Here is a 19,619-nt window from a genome sequence, read left to right as displayed (position 1 = left end):
CAGAACGGGGTGAGGGGGGATAGAGAGGAGACAGAACGGGGTGAGGGGGGATAGAGAGGAGACAGAACGGGGTGAGGGGGGATAGAGAGGAGACAGAACAGAGTGAGGGGGGATAGAGAGGAGACAGAACGGGGTGAGGGGGGATAGAGAGGAGACAGAATGGGGTGAGGAGGGGATAAAGAGGAGACAGAACGGGGTGAGGGGGGATAGAGAGGAGACAGAACGGGGTGAGGGGGGATAGAGAGGAGACAGAACGGGGTGAGGGGGGATAGAGAGGAGGCAGAACGGGGTGGGGGGATAGAGAGGAGGCAGAACGGGGTGGGGGGGATAGAGAGGAGACAGAACGGGGTTGGGAATATAGAGAGGAGACAGAACGGGGTGAGGGCAGGATAGAGAGGAGACAGAACGGGGTGAGGGGGGATAGAGAGGAGACAGAACGGGGTGAGGGGGGATAGAGAGGAGGCAGAACGGGGTGGGGGGGGATAGAGAGGAGACAGAACGGAGTGAGGGAATATAGAGAGGAGACAGAACGGGGTGAGGGCAGGATAAGGAGGAGACAGAACGGGGTGAGGGGGGATAGAGAGGAGACAGAACGGGGTTGGGAATATAGAGAGGAGACAGAACGGGGTGAGGGCAGGATAGAGAGGAGACAGAACGGGGTGAGGGGGGATAGAGAGGAGACAGAACGGGGTGAGGGGGGATAGAGAGGAGACAGAACGGGGAGGGGGGATAGAGAGGAGACAGAACGGAGTGAGGGGGGATAGAGAGGAGGCAGAACGGGGTGGGGGGGGGATAGAGAGGAGACAGAACGGAGTGAGGGGGGATAGAGAGGAGACAGAACAGGGTGAGGGGGGATAGAGAGGAGACAGAACGGAGTGAGGGGGGATAGAGAGGAGACAGAACGGGGTGAGGGGGGATAGAGAGGAGGCAGAATGGGGTGAGGGGGGATAGAGAGGAGACAGAACGGGGTGAGGGGGGATAGAGAGGAGACAGAACGGAGTGAGGGGGGATAGAGAGGAGACAGAACAGGGTGAGGGGGGATAGAGAGGAGGCAGAATGGGGTGAGGGGGGATAGAGAGGAGACAGAACGGGGTGAGGGGGGATAGAGAGGAGACAGAATGGGGTAGGGGGGATAGAGAGGAGACAGAACGGGGTGAGGGGGGATAGAGAGGAGACAGAACGGGGTGAGGGGGGATAGAGAGGAGGCAGAACGGGGTGAGGGGGGATAGAGAGGAGGCAGAACAGGGTGAGGGCAGGATAAAGAGGAGACAGAACGGGGTGAGGGGGGGATAGAGAGGAGACAGAACGGGGTGAGGGGGGATAGAGAGGAGGCAGAACGGGATGAGGGGGGATAGAGTGGAGACAGAACGGGGTTGGGAATATAGAGAGGAGACAAAACGGGGTGAGGGCAGGATAGAGAGGAGACAGAACGGGGTGAGGGGGGATAGAGAGGAGACAGAATGGGGTGAGGGGGGATAGAGAGGAGACAGAACGGGGTGAGGGGGGATAGAGAGGAGGCAGAACGGGGTGAGGGGGGATAGAGAGGAGACAGAACGGGGTGAGGGGGGATAGAGAGGAGACAGAACAGAGTGAGGGGGGAGAGAGAGGAGACAGAACGGGGTGAGGGGGGATACAGAGGAGGCAGAATGGGGTGAGGGGGGATAGAGAGGAGACAGAACGAGGTGAGGGGGGATAGAGAGGAGACAGAATGGGGTGAGGGGGGATAGAGAGGAGACAGAACGGGGTGAGGGGGGATAGAGAGGAGACAGAATGGGGTAGGGGGGATAGAGAGGAGACAGAACGGGGTGAGGGGGGATAGAGAGGAGACAGAACGGAGTGAGGGGGGATAGAGAGGAGACAGAACGGGGTGAGGGGGGATAGAGAGGAGACAGAACGGAGTGAGGGGGGATAGAGAGGAGGCAGAATGGGGTGAGGGGGGATAGAGAGGAGACAGAACGGGGTGAGGGGGGATAGAGAGGAGACAGAATGGGGTAGGGGGGATAGAGAGGAGACAGAACGGGGTGAGGGGGGATAGAGAGGAGACAGAACGGGGTGAGGGGGGATAGAGAGGAGGCAGAACGGGGTGAGGGGGGATAGAGAGGAGGCAGAACAGGGTGAGGGCAGGATAAAGAGGAGACAGAACGGGGTGAGGGGGGGATAGAGAGGAGACAGAACGGGGTGAGGGGGGATAGAGAGGAGGCAGAACGGGATGAGGGGGGATAGAGTGGAGACAGAACGGGGTTGGGAATATAGAGAGGAGACAAAACGGGGTGAGGGCAGGATAGAGAGGAGACAGAACGGGGTGAGGGGGGATAGAGAGGAGACAGAATGGGGTGAGGGGGGATAGAGAGGAGACAGAACGGGGTGAGGGGGGATAGAGAGGAGGCAGAACGGGGTGAGGGGGGATAGAGAGGAGACAGAACGGGGTGAGGGGGGATAGAGAGGAGACAGAACAGAGTGAGGGGGGAGAGAGAGGAGACAGAACGGGGTGAGGGGGGATACAGAGGAGGCAGAATGGGGTGAGGGGGGATAGAGAGGAGACAGAACGAGGTGAGGGGGGATAGAGAGGAGACAGAATGGGGTGAGGGGGGATAGAGAGGAGACAGAACGGGGTGAGGGGGGATAGAGAGGAGACAGAACGGGGTGAGGGGGGATAGAGAGGAGACAGAACGGAGTGAGGGGGGATAGAGAGGAGACAGAACGGGGTGAGGGGGGATAGAGAGGAGACAGAACGGAGTGAGGGGGGATAGAGAGGAGACAGAACGGGGTGAGGGGGGATAGAGAGGAGGCAGAATGGGGTGAGGGGGGATAGAGAGGAGACAGAACGGGGTGAGGGGGGATAGAGAGGAGACAGAACGGAGTGAGGGGGGATAGAGAGGAGACAGAACGGGGTGAGGGGGGATAGAGAGGAGGCAGAATGGGGTGAGGGGGGATAGAGAGGAGACAGAACGGGGTGAGGGGGGATAGAGAGGAGACAGAATGGGGTAGGGGGGATAGAGAGGAGACAGAACGGGGTGAGGGGGGATAGAGAGGAGACAGAACGGGGTGAGGGGGGATAGAGAGGAGGCAGAACAGGGTGAGGGCAGGATAAAGAGGAGACAGAACGGGGTTAGGGGGGGATAGAGAGGAGACAGAACGGGGTGAGGGGGGATAGAGAGGAGGCAGAACGGGATGAGGGGGGATAGAGTGGAGACAGAACGGGGTTGGGAATATAGAGAGGAGACAAAACGGGGAGAGGGCAGGATAGAGAGGAGACAGAACGGGGTGAGGGGGGATAGAGAGGAGACAGAATGGGGTGAGGGGGGATAGAGTGGAGACAGAACGGGGTGAGGGGGGATAGAGAGGAGGCAGAACGGGGTGAGGGGGGATAGAGAGGAGACAGAACGGGGTGAGGGGGGATAGAGAGGAGACAGAACAGAGTGAGGGGGGAGAGAGAGGAGACAGAACGGGGTGAGGGGGGATAGAGAGGAGGCAGAATGGGGTGAGGGGGGATAGAGAGGAGACAGAACGAGGTGAGGGGGGATGGAGAGGAGACAGAATGGGGTGAGGGGGGATAGAGTGGAGACAGAACGGGGTTGGGAATATAGAGAGGAGACAAAACGGGGTGAGGGCAGGATAGAGAGGAGACAGAACGGGGTGAGGGGGGATAGAGAGGAGACAGAATGGGGTGAGGGGGGATAGAGAGGAGGCAGAATGGGGTGAGGGGGGATAGAGAGGAGACAGAACGGGGTGAGGGGGGATAGAGAGGAGACAGAACGGAGTGAGGGGGGATAGAGAGGAGACAGAACAGGGTGAGGGGGGATAGAGAGGAGGCAGAATGGGGTGAGGGGGGATATAGAGGAGACAGAACGGGGTGAGGGGGGATAGAGAGGAGACAGAATGGGGTAGGGGGGATAGAGAGGAGACAGAACGGGGTGAGGGGGGATAGAGAGGAGACAGAACGGGGTGAGGGGGGATAGAGAGGAGGCAGAACGGGGTGAGGGGGGATAGAGAGGAGGCAGAACAGGGTGAGGGCAGGATAAAGAGGAGACAGAACGGGGTGAGGGGGGGATAGAGAGGAGACAGAACGGGGTGAGGGGGGATAGAGAGGAGGCAGAACGGGATGAGGGGGGATAGAGTGGAGACAGAACGGGGTTGGGAATATAGAGAGGAGACAAAACGGGGTGAGGGCAGGATAGAGAGGAGACAGAACGGGGTGAGGGGGGATAGAGAGGAGACAGAATGGGGTGAGGGGGGATAGAGAGGAGACAGAACGGGGTGAGGGGGGATAGAGAGGAGACAGAACGGAGTGAGGGGGGATAGAGAGGAGACAGAACGGGGTGAGGGGGGATAGAGAGGAGACAGAACGGAGTGAGGGGGGATAGAGAGGAGGCAGAATGGGGTGAGGGGGGATAGAGAGGAGACAGTACGGGGTGAGGGGGGATAGAGAGGAGACAGAATGGGGTAGGGGGGATAGAGAGGAGACAGAACGGGGTGAGGGGGGATAGAGAGGAGACAGAACGGGGTGAGGGGGGATAGAGAGGAGGCAGAACGGGGTGAGGGGGGATAGAGAGGAGGCAGAACAGGGTGAGGGCAGGATAAAGAGGAGACAGAACGGGGTGAGGGGGGGATAGAGAGGAGACAGAACGGGGTGAGGGGGGATAGAGAGGAGGCAGAACGGGATGAGGGGGGATAGAGTGGAGACAGAACGGGGTTGGGAATATAGAGAGGAGACAAAACGGGGTGAGGGCAGGATAGAGAGGAGACAGAACGGGGTGAGGGGGGATAGAGAGGAGACAGAATGGGGTGAGGGGGGATAGAGAGGAGACAGAACGGGGTGAGGGGGGATAGAGAGGAGGCAGAACGGGGTGAGGGGGGATAGAGAGGAGACAGAACGGGGTGAGGGGGGATAGAGAGGAGACAGAACAGAGTGAGGGGGGAGAGAGAGGAGACAGAACGGGGTGAGGGGGGATACAGAGGAGGCAGAATGGGGTGAGGGGGGATAGAGAGGAGACAGAACGAGGTGAGGGGGGATAGAGAGGAGACAGAATGGGGTGAGGGGGGATAGAGAGGAGACAGAACGGGGTGAGGGGGGATAGAGAGGAGACAGAATGGGGTAGGGGGGATAGAGAGGAGACAGAACGGGGTGAGGGGGGATAGAGAGGAGACAGAACGGAGTGAGGGGGGATAGAGAGGAGACAGAACGGGGTGAGGGGGGATAGAGAGGAGACAGAACGGAGTGAGGGGGGATAGAGAGGAGACAGAACGGGGTGAGGGGGGATAGAGAGGAGGCAGAATGGGGTGAGGGGGGATAGAGAGGAGACAGAACGGGGTGAGGGGGGATAGAGAGGAGACAGAACGGAGTGAGGGGGGATAGAGAGGAGACAGAACGGGGTGAGGGGGGATAGAGAGGAGGCAGAATGGGGTGAGGGGGGATAGAGAGGAGACAGAACGGGGTGAGGGGGGATAGAGAGGAGACAGAATGGGGTAGGGGGGATAGAGAGGAGACAGAACGGGGTGAGGGGGGATAGAGAGGAGACAGAACGGGGTGAGGGGGGATAGAGAGGAGGCAGAACAGGGTGAGGGCAGGATAAAGAGGAGACAGAACGGGGTTAGGGGGGGATAGAGAGGAGACAGAACGGGGTGAGGGGGGATAGAGAGGAGGCAGAACGGGATGAGGGGGGATAGAGTGGAGACAGAACGGGGTTGGGAATATAGAGAGGAGACAAAACGGGGTGAGGGCAGGATAGAGAGGAGGCAGAACGGGGTGAGGGGGGATAGAGAGGAGACAGAATGGGGTGAGGGGGGATAGAGAGGAGACAGAACGGGGTGAGGGGGGATAGAGAGGAGGCAGAACGGGGTGAGGGGGGATAGAGAGGAGACAGAACGGGGTGAGGGGGGATAGAGAGGAGACAGAACAGAGTGAGGGGGGAGAGAGAGGAGACAGAACGGGGTGAGGGGGGATAGAGAGGAGGCAGAATGGGGTGAGGGGGGATAGAGAGGAGACAGAACGAGGTGAGGGAGGATGGAGAGGAGACAGAATGGGGTGAGGGGGGATAGAGTGGAGACAGAACGGGGTTGGGAATATAGAGAGGAGACAAAACGGGGTGAGGGCAGGATAGAGAGGAGACAGAACGGGGTGAGGGGGGATAGAGAGGAGACAGAATGGGGTGAGGGGGGATAGAGAGGAGACAGAACGGGGTGAGGGGGGATAGAGAGGAGGCAGAACGGGGTGAGGGGGGATAGAGAGGAGACAGAACGGGGTGAGGGGGGATAGAGAGGAGACAGAACAGAGTGAGGGGGGAGAGAGAGGAGACAGAACGGGGTGAGGGGGGATAGAGAGGAGGCAGAATGGGGTGAGGGGGGATAGAGAGGAGACAGAACGAGGTGAGGGGGGATGGAGAGGAGACAGAATGGGGTGAGGGGGGATAGAGAGGAGACAGAACGGGGTGAGGGGGGATAGAGAGGAGACAGAACGGGGTGAGGGCAGGATAGAACATACACCATGTTATAGATGTGTGTACCTGGAGAAGGAGTTATTGACCTGTGTGTGTATAGATCTGTGTGTGTATAGAAGTGTGTGTGTATAGATGTGTGTGTGCATAGATGTGTGTGTGTGCATAGATGTGTGTGTGTGTATAGATGTGTGTGTGTATAGATGTGTGTGTGTATAGATGTGTGTGTGCATAGATGTGTGTGTGTGTGTATAGATGTGTGTGTGTGTGTATAGATGTGTGTGTGCATAGATGTGTGTGTGTGCATAGATGTGTGTGTGTGCATAGATGTGTGTGTGTGTATAGATGTGTGTGTGTATAGAAGTGTGTGTGTATAGATGTGTGTGTGCATAGATGTGTGTGTGTGTGTATAGATGTGTGTGTGTATAGATGTGTGTGTGCATAGATGTGTGTGTGTGTGTGTGTGTGTGTATGTGTGTGTAGATGTGTGTGTGCATAGATGTGTGTGGGTGTACCTGGAGAAGGAGTTATAGACCTGTGTGTGTATAGAAGTGTGTGGGTATAGATGTGTGTGTGTGTGCATAGATGTGTGTACCTGGAGAAGGAGTTGTCAAAGATGAGTGTGTATTCTCCAGTGTTCCTGACTATCAGCTCTCCTGTCATGGTCTCTTTGTGGGATTGACAACGAGTCAGAGGGATCAGTACCTGGAATAGAGAGAGACAGGACAGAATACCTTAACCCTAAACCGTAGAACAGATTATTAAACCTAAACCTATAATAACACATTATTAACCCTATACCTTAGAACACATTAAACCTAACCCTATACCTAAGAACACATTAATCCTAACCCTATACCTTAGAACACATTAATCCTAAACCTATACCTTAGAACACATTAAACCTAATCCTAAACCTATACCTTAGAACACATTAATCCTAACCCTATACCTAAGAACACATTAATCCTAACCCTATACCTAAGAACACATTAATCCTAACCCTATACCTTAGAACACATTAATCCCAAACCTATACCTTAGAACACATTAAACCTAATCCTAAACCTATACCTTAGAACACATTAAACCTAACCCTATACCTAAGAACACATTAATCCTAACCCTATACCTTAGAACACATTAATCCTAACCCTATACCTAAGAACACATTAATCCTAACCCTATACCTAAGAACACATTAATCCTAACCCTATACCTAAGAACACATGAATCCTAACCCTATACTTTAGAAAACATCAAACCTAATCCTATACCTTAGAACACATTATTTTAAACACTAATAACTGACCTACTCCAGCAGTGTGTGTTAAATATACCTTAGCCTCCTCCAGAGGTGTGTGTGTGTCCTCTCTGTACAGCACACTAAATGAGATGCTCTTGGGTTGTGAGGTGAACAGCCAGTGTATGGTAGCACCAAGGGTAGACCCAGTAATGGGGATGGAGCTGTAACAACCAGACCTGATGAACAGCTCCCTCAGACTGTCACCAAATACACTGATCTCCTCCACACTGAACGGAACACGCAACCTGGAGAGGAGGACACACATTAATAACAAAACACCCCAGTCAGAATCCCAGCCAGATTAACAGCCAGTACATGCAGTCAGATTCCCAGCCAGATTCCCAGCCAGTAGATGCAGTCAGATTCCCAGCCAGTACATGCAGTCAGATTCCCAGCCAGATTAACAGCCAGTACATGCAGTCAGAATCCCAGCCAGATTCCCAGCCAGTACATGCAGTCAGATTCCCAGCCAGATTAACAGCCAGTACATGCAGCCAGATTCCTAGCCAGTAGATGCAGTCAGATTCCCAGCCAGTACATGCAGTCAGATTCCCAGCCAGTACATGCAGTCAGATTCCCAGCCAGTACATGCAGTCAGATTTCCAGCCAGTACATGCAGTCAGATTCCCAGCCATATTAACAGCCAGTACATGCAGCCTGATTCCCAGCCAGATTAACAGCCTGTACATGCAGACAGATTCCCAGCCATATTAACAGCCAGTACATGCAGTCAGATTCCCAGCCAGATTAACAGCCAGTACATGCAGCCAGATTCCCAGCCAGTAGATGCAATCAGATTCCCAGCCAGTACATGCAGTCAGATTCCCAGCCAGATTAAGAGCCTGTACATGCAGACAGATTCCCAGACAGAATCCCAGCCAGTACATGCAGTCAGATTCCCAGCCATATTAACAGCCAGTACATGCAGTCAGATTCCCAGCCAGAAGATGCAGTCAGATTCCCAGCCAGATTCCCAGCCAGTACATGCAGCCAGATTCCCAGCCAGAAGATGCAGTCAGATTCCCAGCCAGATTCCCAGCCAGTACATGCAGCCAGATTCCCATCCAGATTAACAGCCAGTACATTCCCAGCTACATTCACAGCCAGTACATGCAGTCAGATTCCCAGCTACATTCACAGCCAGAGGCAAAGATGAGAGAAAAAAGAAGCTGCAGAAAGATAACTCCAGGGACAACCAGAAAGATGGGCTTGTTTTCATCTCAAATGACACTGTCTTTCCCCTTCTTTTGACTAGATCTTTATGGGAGCTGGTTCTGGTCATACATAGGAACCAATTCAAATACCTCATTCACATTACCCATAATCCCTCTGTTAAATTGCGCCAGATGTCATTCATTTGTTGCAATTCCACAACAGAGTGGAATCGCAACACCCCTTTGCGATTGAAGGCTCCGTTGCAACACGTATGCTGTATACTTAGAATTTTTCCAAACTCTGTGTCTTCGTCAGTCAAATAACAGGAAGTTTCCAAACCACAGAAGAAGATGAAAATGTGGTTTCGACGATGGGTTTATGGGAAAGCTAGCAACTTGTAAATAATTAGCCACTCCTATAAGTGAGTACTATTTTAATAGTATGTTAAAAATAATACACATTGCCTTCTAAGCAATGTTCCCTCCCCTCAGACTGCCACGCAGAAGAAATATCAGCACATGCAGAGAAGCACGAGATTGAACTTCACTCAAGATTCTACAGTTTTCTCCTTTGTCAGTATCAATGTTTAGCTCTACTGTGGGAATTGTGCTCGAATCAACACAATATTAGGCACTTTCAATATAACATACCGAAACAAAACAAACTACGCAAACTTAGTATGCAAAACTAACTGTGCAAGAGATTTTGTTGTAGGCAGAGCACATTGGAGTAGGATTCTATTGCAGTAGGCCTATATGCAAATAGCTATTTCCATATATGGATCTGTGCCATTAACTTTGAACTGGATTGTGTTTACAGTATGAGCAGTCGTGAGTAGATAAACTGGACTGTCTTTACAGTGAGTGGTTGCGTAAAAATGTGCTTGTTTTGAGATCAAAGCGAGAGCTGCATGTAGCCACCTGTGCACATTTGTGACCGACCAGGCCGATCTTATGCAGCAACATTTTAATTTGTAATTTTTTACATTGGATAAAAGTAGACACTCAGAGCTAGAAAGTGGTATATCATACACTAAGGTTAAGGAACAATGGGAAAATAATCATGCTTTCAAAGTTGATAAATTTGTAACCTCACTTTTTAGAAAATGTTTCCATTAATATTTTGTTACACCTACTGGAGAGCCCTTCCCTTGTTTCCACCCATTCAGCATCATTCACACACTCTTAAGCCTCACCCATCTCTTTCAGAATTCACATGTGAGGCCATGTACTAAACAACCAAAGATTTCAAGACTACAGGCTGGTTTATACTATGGGTGTGTTCATAAATTGAATCTAGAGTGCCAGAGTGTGCTCTAGTGTAGTAGTATAAACCAGCCTTTAGTCTTGAAATCTTTGGTTGTTCAGTACATGGCCTCACATGTGAATACTGAAATAGATGGGTGGGGCTAAAGCTTAAGAGGGTCCGTTGGTAAATTCAGAGTGTTTTCTAGTAGGGTTGATCTGAACGTTCTGACCTCACACTGGACACTCTGGCCGACGAGTAGGGTTGATCTGAACGTTCTGACCTCACACTGGAGGCTCTGGCCGACAGGTAGGGTTGATCTGAACGTTCTGACCTCACACTGGACACTCTGGCCGACGAGTAGGGTTGATCAGGAACGTTCTGACCTCACACTGGAGGCTCTGGCCGACAGGTAGGGTTGATCTGAACGTTCTGGCCTCACACTGGAGGCTCTGGCCAACAGGTAGGGTTGATCTGAACGTTCTGACCTCACACTGGACGCTCTGGCCGACGAGTAGGGTTGATCTGAACGTTCTGACCTCACACTGGACACTCTGGCCGACGAGTAGGGTTGATCTGAACGTTCTGACCTCACACTGGAGGCTCTGGCCGATGAGTAGGGTTGATCTGAACGTTCTGACCTCACACTGGACACTCTGGCCGATGAGTAGGGTTGATCTGAACGTTCTGACCTCACATTGGACACTCTGGCCGATGAGTAGGGTTGATCTGAACGTTCTGACCTCACACTGGACACTCTGGCCGACGAGTAGGGTTGATCAGGAACGTTCTGACCTCACACTGGACACTCTGGCCGACGAGTAGGGTTGATCTGAACGTTCTGGCCTCACACTGGAGGCTCTGGCCGACAGGTAGGGTTGATCTGAACGTTCTGGCCTCACACTGGAGGCTCTGGCCAACAGGTAGGGTTGATCTGAACGTTCTGACCTCACACTGGACGCTCTGGCCGACGAGTAGGGTTGATCTGAACGTTCTGACCTCACACTGGACACTCTGGCCGACGAGTAGGGTTGATCTGAACGTTCTGACCTCACACTGGAGGCTCTGGCCGATGAGTAGGGTTGATCTGAACGTTCTGACCTCACACTGGACACTCTGGCCGATGAGTAGGGTTGATCTGAACGTTCTGACCTCACACTGGACACTCTGGCCGATGAGTAGGGTTGATCTGAACGTTCTGACCTCACACTGGAGGCTCTGGCCGATGAGTAGGGTTGATCTGAACGTTCTGACTTCACAACTTTTTAACCAACGTAAATGGTCAATAAATGACCATTTAACATGGATGTAGCAGATTTCTCAAGATGAAACAAACATTACATTTGGATACATTTATTGTTCAAGCGCTCAGTGACAAATGCCAATAATATGGACACCGTCCATATTCAACGGGTGTTGAGCATTCGTACATTTCTCAGTTATGCTGCACTCTAGCACACTCAGACGAGAGTTTAGACATGTAGCTAGCTAGCTAAACAATGAACCATAATCCCAACTCATAACGTTACTACCCTGCATGAATCTGCAGGTAGCTTACCAACCAGGTACTATGTTAACTAGTTAGCTAACATCAGGCTATAACTGGCAATGCAAATGGTTCTGCGATACTAATAATATTACTACACAGATCATACACGTAACATTAGCTAACAAGCAAGCTAGCTAACAGTACTCGTTAACTTGAAATGAAAATGACTTTCTGACTAAATTTGAAATGTGTAATATCTGAAAATGTAGCTAGCTAAACTATCTTATCCGTATACATGGATGGACGCTTCTCCCTCTCTGTCAAGGATGCCATGGCTGCCCTTAGTTTGAAGATGCAATCCGGAGACAGGTGTTTTCTCAATCTCCTTAGCTATCATACTCTAATTCCACTGATTTCAAAACTCGGTCCTCCAGAAAGTGGAGAGCAACATTTATGCAGTTCTACTACGTGATATATATATTTTTAAACGTTACAAAGAATTACCAAGACATACTGACCAGCTCAAATAGACATTAAAAAATGTATTTGTATTTACAGATGGCATACAAGTTTGTTATTAAGGCACATGAAAGTTTACATGTCCCAGATGGCATTTCTGCCAAAAAACAATTTTTTATTTATTTATTTTTTAAATTTAAACTCAAATGGCTCTCCTGTGAAGTAGTGATGCGCGACATATACCTAGTTTTCTGAAACGAGTCACATTTGTTCATATTCTTTGCTAGTTAGTGAGTTATTATCCCAGTTATATATAATTTGTAGTCAACAATGTTGCTTTCCTATAAGAACACAAAACTTTTACATTTCTAGTCATCTTTGAAAAGCCAGTCTGGTAAAGAGCTGTTTTATGTCTTAAAGGGGCAGTGTCCATTTAGTTTGTGATGGTAATGAGGTTTGTTTTTTTATGATAATTATTAGGTGGAGGTCGCTAAGTATAGTATAGCCATAGCCTAGCTATGTACAGTACCAGTCAAAAGTTTGGACACACCTACTCATTCCAGGGTTTTTCTTTATTTTTACTATTGTCTACATTGTAGAATAATAGTGAAGACATCAAAACTATGAAATAACACATGTGGAATCATGTAGTAAATGCCACGCCCTTGTCTCCGCCCCCCTCCAGGTTTCGTCCATCTTCCCTACTTATCCACTGTGTATTTATGTTTTCTGTCTGTCTGTGCCAGTTCGTCTTGTTTGTTCAAGTCAACCAGCGTTTTCCAGGCTCCTCTTTTTCTCGTCCTCCTGCTTTTGACCACTTTCCTGAGCCTGCCTGCAGTCCTGTACCTTTGCCGCTCTTTTGGATTATCGACACCTGCCTGTCTTGACCTGTCGTTTGCTTGCCCCTGTTGTTGCAATGAACATTGTTACTTCAACACAGTCTGCACTTGGGTCTTACCTGAAATGTGATAGTAACCAAAAAAGTGTTAAACAAATAAAAATATATCTTAGATTTTAGATTATTTAAAGTAGCCAACATTCGCCTTGATGACAGCTTTGAACACTCTTGGCATTCTCTCAACCAGCTTCATGGGGCAGTCACCTGGAATGCATTTCAATTAACACGTGTGCCTTGTTAAAGTTAATTTGTGGAATTTCTTTCCTTCTTAATGCATTTGAGCCAATCAGTTGTGTTGTGACAAGGTAGGGGGTATACAGAAGATAGCCCTATTTGGTAAAATACCAAGTCTATATTATGGCAAGAACAGCTCAAATAAGCAAAGAGAAACGACAGTCCATCATTACCTTAAGACATGAAGGTCAATCTGGAAAATTTCAAGAACTTTTAAAGTTTATTCAAGTGCAGTCGCAACAACCATCAAGCGCTATGATGAAACTGGCTCTCATGAGGACCGCCACAGGCAAGAAAGACCTCTCTGCTGCAGGGGATACGTTCATTAGAAAAATAAAGGGGGATACCTAGTCAGTTGTACAACTGAATGCCTTGAACTGAAATGTGTCTTCAGCATTTAACCCAACCCCACTGAATCAGAGAGGTGCGGGGGACTGCCTTAATCAACATCTACATCTACTTTAATTTACCTTTATTTAACTAGGCAAGTCAGTTAAGAACAAATTCTTATTTTCAATGACGGCCTAGGAACAGTGGGGTAACTGCCTGTTCAGGGGCAGAACGACAGATTTGTACATTGTCAGCTCAGGGATTTGAACATGAAACCTTTCGGTTACTAGTCCAACGCTCTAGACACTAGGCTACCCTGCCGCCCCTATAGGACACCAATAAGAAGAGTCCTGCTTGGGCCAAGAAACATGATCAATGGACAACAGACCGGTGGAAATCTGTCCTTTGGTCTGATGAGTCCAAATTGGAGATTTTTGGTTCCAACCGCTATGTCTTTGTGAGAGGCAGAGTAGATGAACGGATGATCTCCGCATGTGTGGTTCCCACTGTGAAGCATGGAGGAGGAGGTGTTATGGTGTATGAGATGACCTGGCCTCCACAATCACCAGACCTCAACCCAATTGAGATGGTTTGGGATGAGTTGGACCGCAGAGTGAAGGAAAAGCAGCCAACAAGCGCTCAGTATATGTGGGAACTCCTTCAAGACTGTTGGAAAAGCATTCCAGGTGAAGCTGGTTGAGAGTATGCCAAATGTGTGCAAAGCAGTTGTCAAGGAAAAGGGTGGCTACTTTTAAGAATTTTGTTTAACACTTTTTTTGGTTACTACATGATTCCATATGTGTTATTTCATAGTTTTGAGGTCTTCACTATTATTGTAGAATGTAGAAAATAGTAAAAAAAAAGATTTAAAAAACCTTGAATGAGTAGGCTTGTCCAAACGTTTGACTGGTACTGTAATTCTGGCCATGGTGGTCATTCTGGTCTTGGTGAATATTGGTCTGACTCACGTGAGTTCTCCACTCCTCAGCAGACAGATCTCTGCATCCTGAACAGCTCCAGTCTGGTCAGGTAGGTCCTCTGATGTGGTTTCTGCTGTACTGGCACCGCCGTTGCTGGGCAAAACAAACAAACGCAGTGTCAAAAATAGCATCAGGCATGGGTTCTGAATGTGTATGTGTGTGTGTGTACTCACAGCTCTGCTGCCCCCTGGGGGTTGGTGTGAGGAGAGCAGGCAGTGAAGGAGAGAGAGTCACTGTTGGAAACATAATTAACTTCCTCTTCTGTTATGATGCCATATGCACCATCATCTGCCCTTGGCACAGCCAGGTCTGAGAGTGAGAGAGTGATCAAAAGGAACATAACATTAGACCAATTAGGATCTGGCAAAAAAATACTTCAGATATAGAACCCGTTGCCCTTTATGGTTGTGAGGTCTGGGGTCCGCTCACCAACCAAGAATTCACAAAATGGGACAAACACTAAATTGAGACTCTGCATGCAGAATTCTGCAAAGATATCCTCTGTGTACAATGTAAAACACCAAATAATGCATTCAGAGCAGAATTAGGCGGATACCCGCTAATTATCAAAATTCAGAAAAGAGCCGTTAAATTCTACAACCATAACAAAGCCATCGCCTACAGAGAGATGAACCTGGAGAAGAGTCCCCTAAGCAAGCTGGTCCTGGGGCTCTGTTCACAAACACAAACAGACTCCACAGAACACCAGGACAGCAACACAATTAGACCCAACCAAATCATGAGAAAACAAAAAGATAATTACTTGACACATTGGAAAGAATTAACAAAATAACTGAGCAAACTAGAATGCTATTTGGCCCTAAACAGAGAGTACACAGTGGCAGAATACCTGACCACTGTGACTGACCCAAACTTAAGGAAAGCTTTGACTATGTACAGACTCAGTGAGCATAGCCTTGCTATTGAGAAAGGTCGCCGTAGGCAGACATGGCTCTCAAGAGAAGACAGGCTATGTGCACACTGCCCACAAAATGAGGTGGAAACTGAGCTGCACTTCCTAACCTCCTGTCAAATGTATGACCATATTAGAGATACATATTTACCTCAGATTACACAGATCCACAAAGAATTAGAAAACAAATCCAATTTTGATCATTTCCCATATCTATTAAGTGAAATTCCACAGTGTGCCATCACACTGTGGAATGAGTGTGTATCTGAGTGTGTATGTGAGTGTGTATCTAAGTGTGTATGTGAGTGTGTATCTGAGTGTGTAAGTGAGTGTGTATCTGAGTGTGTATGTGGTCTCAACTGTGTTGCTGGGTTTTACCAGGTTGGGGCAGAGGGTTGAAGGGTGTGTGTGGTGCAGTACAGGTGTCTTCCTGAGGATGGCGCTCTACCACAGCACTGTGCTGGCTGTAGCAGACTGAGCAGCAGCGCTCTCTGGCGCCCCCCTCCATCAGGCTGACGGTGTTACTGCAGCAGTAGTAGCAGAACCCATGGCCACACAGTCTAGGGAGAATACAGTCAGTACAGAGAGACAGTGAGAGGTACCTGACACCAGCTGAATGGACTGCTGCAGGAGAGACAGTGAGAGGTACCTGCAGGTGTGTCTATGAAGCCACCAGCTGAATGGACTGCTGCAGGAGAGACAGTGAGAGGTATTGCTACAGGTATCTCTCTTTGTCTGCTCTTCCGCTCTCAACTTCTGCTCAAACTCCAGAGCATCAGACTTCTGCCACAAGGCATCCTTCTCCCTGGAAATACACACACAATTCACACGCGGTTCAATTCACACACAGGTTAATTCACACACACCAGGCATGCATCCACATGTCTGTCACAATCCATCCTTCTCCCTGGAAAGACACAGTTCGATACACACACAGCCGGATCTTCACGGATCCACCGGTACTCGAATACTCCAGACCCAATCCAGGACCCGACTGGGTCCAAAACTCAAAATAATGTCACAGGTCTGAGTCGAATCTGATATGATTGTCACCTGGTCTCAGTCGGATCTGATATGATTGTCACCTGGTCTGAGTCGGATCTGATATGATTGTCACCTGGTCTGAGTCGGATCTGATATGATTGTCACATGGTCTGAGTCGGATCTGATATGATTGTCACCTGGTCTGAGTCGGATCTGATATGATTGTCACAGGTTTTGGGTATGGATCTGATATGATTGTCACAGGTCTGAGTCGGATCTGATATGATTGTCACCTGGTCTGAGTCGGATCTGATATGATTGTCACCTGGTCTGAGTCGGATCTGATATGATTGTCACCTGGTCTGAGTCGGATCTGATATGATTGTCACCTGGTCTGAGTCGGATCTGATATGATTGTCACCTGGTCTGAGTCGGATCTGATATGATTGTCACAGGTCTTGGGTATGGATCTGATATGATTGTCACAGGTCTCGGGTATGGGTCTGATATGATTGTCACAGGTCTGAGTCGGATCTGATATGATTGTCACAGGTCTTGGGTATGGGTCTGATATGATTGTCACAGGTCTCGGGTATGGGTCTGATATGATTGTCACAGATCTCGGGTATGGATCTGATATGATTGTCACAGGTCTCGGGTATGGGTCTGATATGATTGTCACAGGTCTCGGGTATGGGTCTGATATGATTGTCACAGGTCTCGGGTATGGGTCTGATATGATTGTCACAGGTCTCGGGTATGGGTCTGATATGATTGTCACAGGTCTCGGGTATGGGTCTGATATGATTGTCACAGGTCTCGGGTATGGGTCTGATATGATTGTCACAGGTCTCGGGTATGGGTCTGATATGATTGTCACAGGTCTCGGGTATGGGTCTGATATGATTGTCACAGGTCTCGGGTATGTGTCTGATATGATTGTCACAGGTCTCGGGTATGGGTCTGATATGATTGTCACAGGTCTCGGGTATGGGTCTGATATGATTGTCACAGGTCTCGGGTATGGGTCTGATATGATTGTCACAGGTCTCGGGTATGGGTCTGATATGATTGTCACAGGTCTCGGGTATGGGTCTGATATGATTGTCACAGGTCTCGGGTATGGGTCTGATATGATTGTCACAGGTCTCGGGTATGGGTCTGATATGATTGTCACAGGTCTCGGGTATGGGTCTGATATGATTGTCACAGGTCTCGGGTATGGGTCTGATATGATTGTCACAGGTCTCGGGTATGGGTCTGATATGATTGTCACAGGTCTCGGGTATGGGTCTCTACTGCTGCAGTAGAGATAAATGTTTATGCTGCTGCTCTTGCTTTTCATGAGAGTGGAGAGTGGCACATGTAGCTTGGTGTTGGCCAATCATGAGTCAGAGCTGCAGTAGGCGACAGTGATGGAGCTTCCGTGTTTTAAAAGTTAGGAGATATCTAATCAATGGAAGATGGAATTAAAAGTTAAAGGAGAAGGATGGGCTACAACCAAGAGCCAACAGGCAGGCTGCTACCTTATATTCTGAATGGAGTTGTTGTTGTTGTTATTATCTGGAACTGTAGGATTAGAAAACATGCACTGCAGCCTCTGTTAGCCTAGCTAGCTAACGGTAGCTAGCTTAACTAGCTTCTCCCGGTATGATGCAGTCAAGACAAGTACTTCGTAATCATATTTGATGATAAATAACCTCGCTATGGCAGCTACACTACATGGTCAAAAGTATGTGGACACTCCATCAAATTAGTGGATTCAGCTTTTTCAGCCACACCCATTGCTGACAGGTGTATAAAATCGAGCACACAGCCATGCAATCTCCATAAACAAACATTGGCAGTAGAATAGCCCATACTGAAGAGCTCAGTGACTTTCAACGTGGCACCGCCATAGGGTGCCACCTTTCCAACAAGTCAGTTCGTCAAATTTCTGCCCTGCTAGAGCTGCCCATGTCAACTGTAAGTGCTGTTATTGTGAAGTGGAAAAATCTAGGAGCAACAACGGCTCAGCTGTGAAGTCGTATGCCAAACAAGCTCACAGAACAAGGGCCGCCGAGTGCTGAAGAGCGTAGAAATCGTCTGTCCTCAGTTGCAACACTCACTACTGACTTCCAAACTGTCTCTGGAAGCAACGTCAGCACAATAACTGTTTCTCGGGAGCTTCATGAAATGGGTTTCCAAGGCCAAGCAGCCGCACACAAGCCTAAGATCATACACAATGCCGAGCGTCGGCTGCCATTGGACTCTCGAGCAGTGGAAACGCGTTCTCCGTAGTGATGAATCATGCTTCACCATCTGACAGTCTGACGGACTAATCTGGGTTTGGCAGATGGCAGGAGAACGCTACTAGCCCCAATGCATAGTGACAACTGTAAAGTTTGGTGGAGGATGAATAATGGTCTGGGGCTGTTTTTCATGGTTCAGACCCCTTAGTTCCAGTGAAGGGAAATCTTAATGCTACAGCATACAATGATATTCTAGATGATTCTGTGCTTCCAACTTGGGAAGGCCCTTTCGTGTTTCAGAATGACACTGCCCCCGTGCACAAAGCGAGGTCCACACAGAAATGGTTTGTCGAGAACGGTGTGGAAGAACTTGACTGGCCTGCACAGAGCCCTGACCTCAACACCATCGAACACCTTTGGGATGAATTGGAACACTGCGAGCCTGAAGGCCCAATCGTCCAACATCAATGTCGAACCTCACTAATACTCTTGTGGCTGAATGGAAGCAAGTCCCCACAACAATGTTCCAACATCTAGTGGAAAGCCTTCCCAGAAGAGTGGAGGCTGTTATAGCAGCAAAAGGGGGACCAACTCCATATTAATGCCCATCATTTTAGAATGAGATGTTGGACGAGCAGTTATCCACATACTTTTGGCCATGTAGTGTATTTGTGTACTATAGTGTAAGTCAACTTGGTTGGTTGTCTCTCGTCTCTGCTCCCCATGTCACTGGCTCACAGGCCCCTTCCCTCCTGCTAGAGCAGTCTCATCTCTGGTTAGTAAAGTAGCTTCACCCAGAACAGTCTAAGCCGGGGGGGTTCTACTAAGCTATATACGATTGTTTTATACCAAGGATCATTTAGCAAGTTGAGTTAGAATTTTAAGACCCCTTTTAGTATAATATATATATATATATATATATATATATATATATATATATATATATATATATATATATATA

The 19,619-nt window shown here is 49.2% G+C and overlaps 1 protein-coding gene across 3 annotated transcripts in view; it reads right to left on the bottom strand.

Moving 5' to 3' along the window:
- Nucleotides 1-19,619, bottom strand: part of LOC139375761 (FYVE and coiled-coil domain-containing protein 1-like) — a 42,017-nt gene that overhangs the window by 1,074 nt on the left and 21,324 nt on the right. For all 3 annotated transcript variants that reach the window (XM_071117583.1, XM_071117584.1, XM_071117585.1), the window contains exons 13-18: nucleotides 16,093-16,248; nucleotides 15,822-16,003; nucleotides 14,704-14,839; nucleotides 14,519-14,623; nucleotides 7,775-7,985; nucleotides 7,030-7,139 (exon numbers count right to left, since the gene is read on the bottom strand). In XM_071117583.1, the coding sequence (XP_070973684.1) occupies nucleotides 7,030-7,139; nucleotides 7,775-7,985; nucleotides 14,519-14,623; nucleotides 14,704-14,839; nucleotides 15,822-16,003; nucleotides 16,093-16,248 (900 nt within the window). The remainder of the gene's footprint in view (nucleotides 1-7,029; nucleotides 7,140-7,774; nucleotides 7,986-14,518; nucleotides 14,624-14,703; nucleotides 14,840-15,821; nucleotides 16,004-16,092; nucleotides 16,249-19,619) is intronic.

Source organism: Oncorhynchus clarkii, chromosome 20, assembly GCF_045791955.1.
Source record: "Oncorhynchus clarkii lewisi isolate Uvic-CL-2024 chromosome 20, UVic_Ocla_1.0, whole genome shotgun sequence".
NCBI lineage: Eukaryota > Metazoa > Chordata > Actinopteri > Salmoniformes > Salmonidae > Oncorhynchus > Oncorhynchus clarkii.
This window is presented reverse-complemented; position numbering and strand designations above follow the sequence as displayed.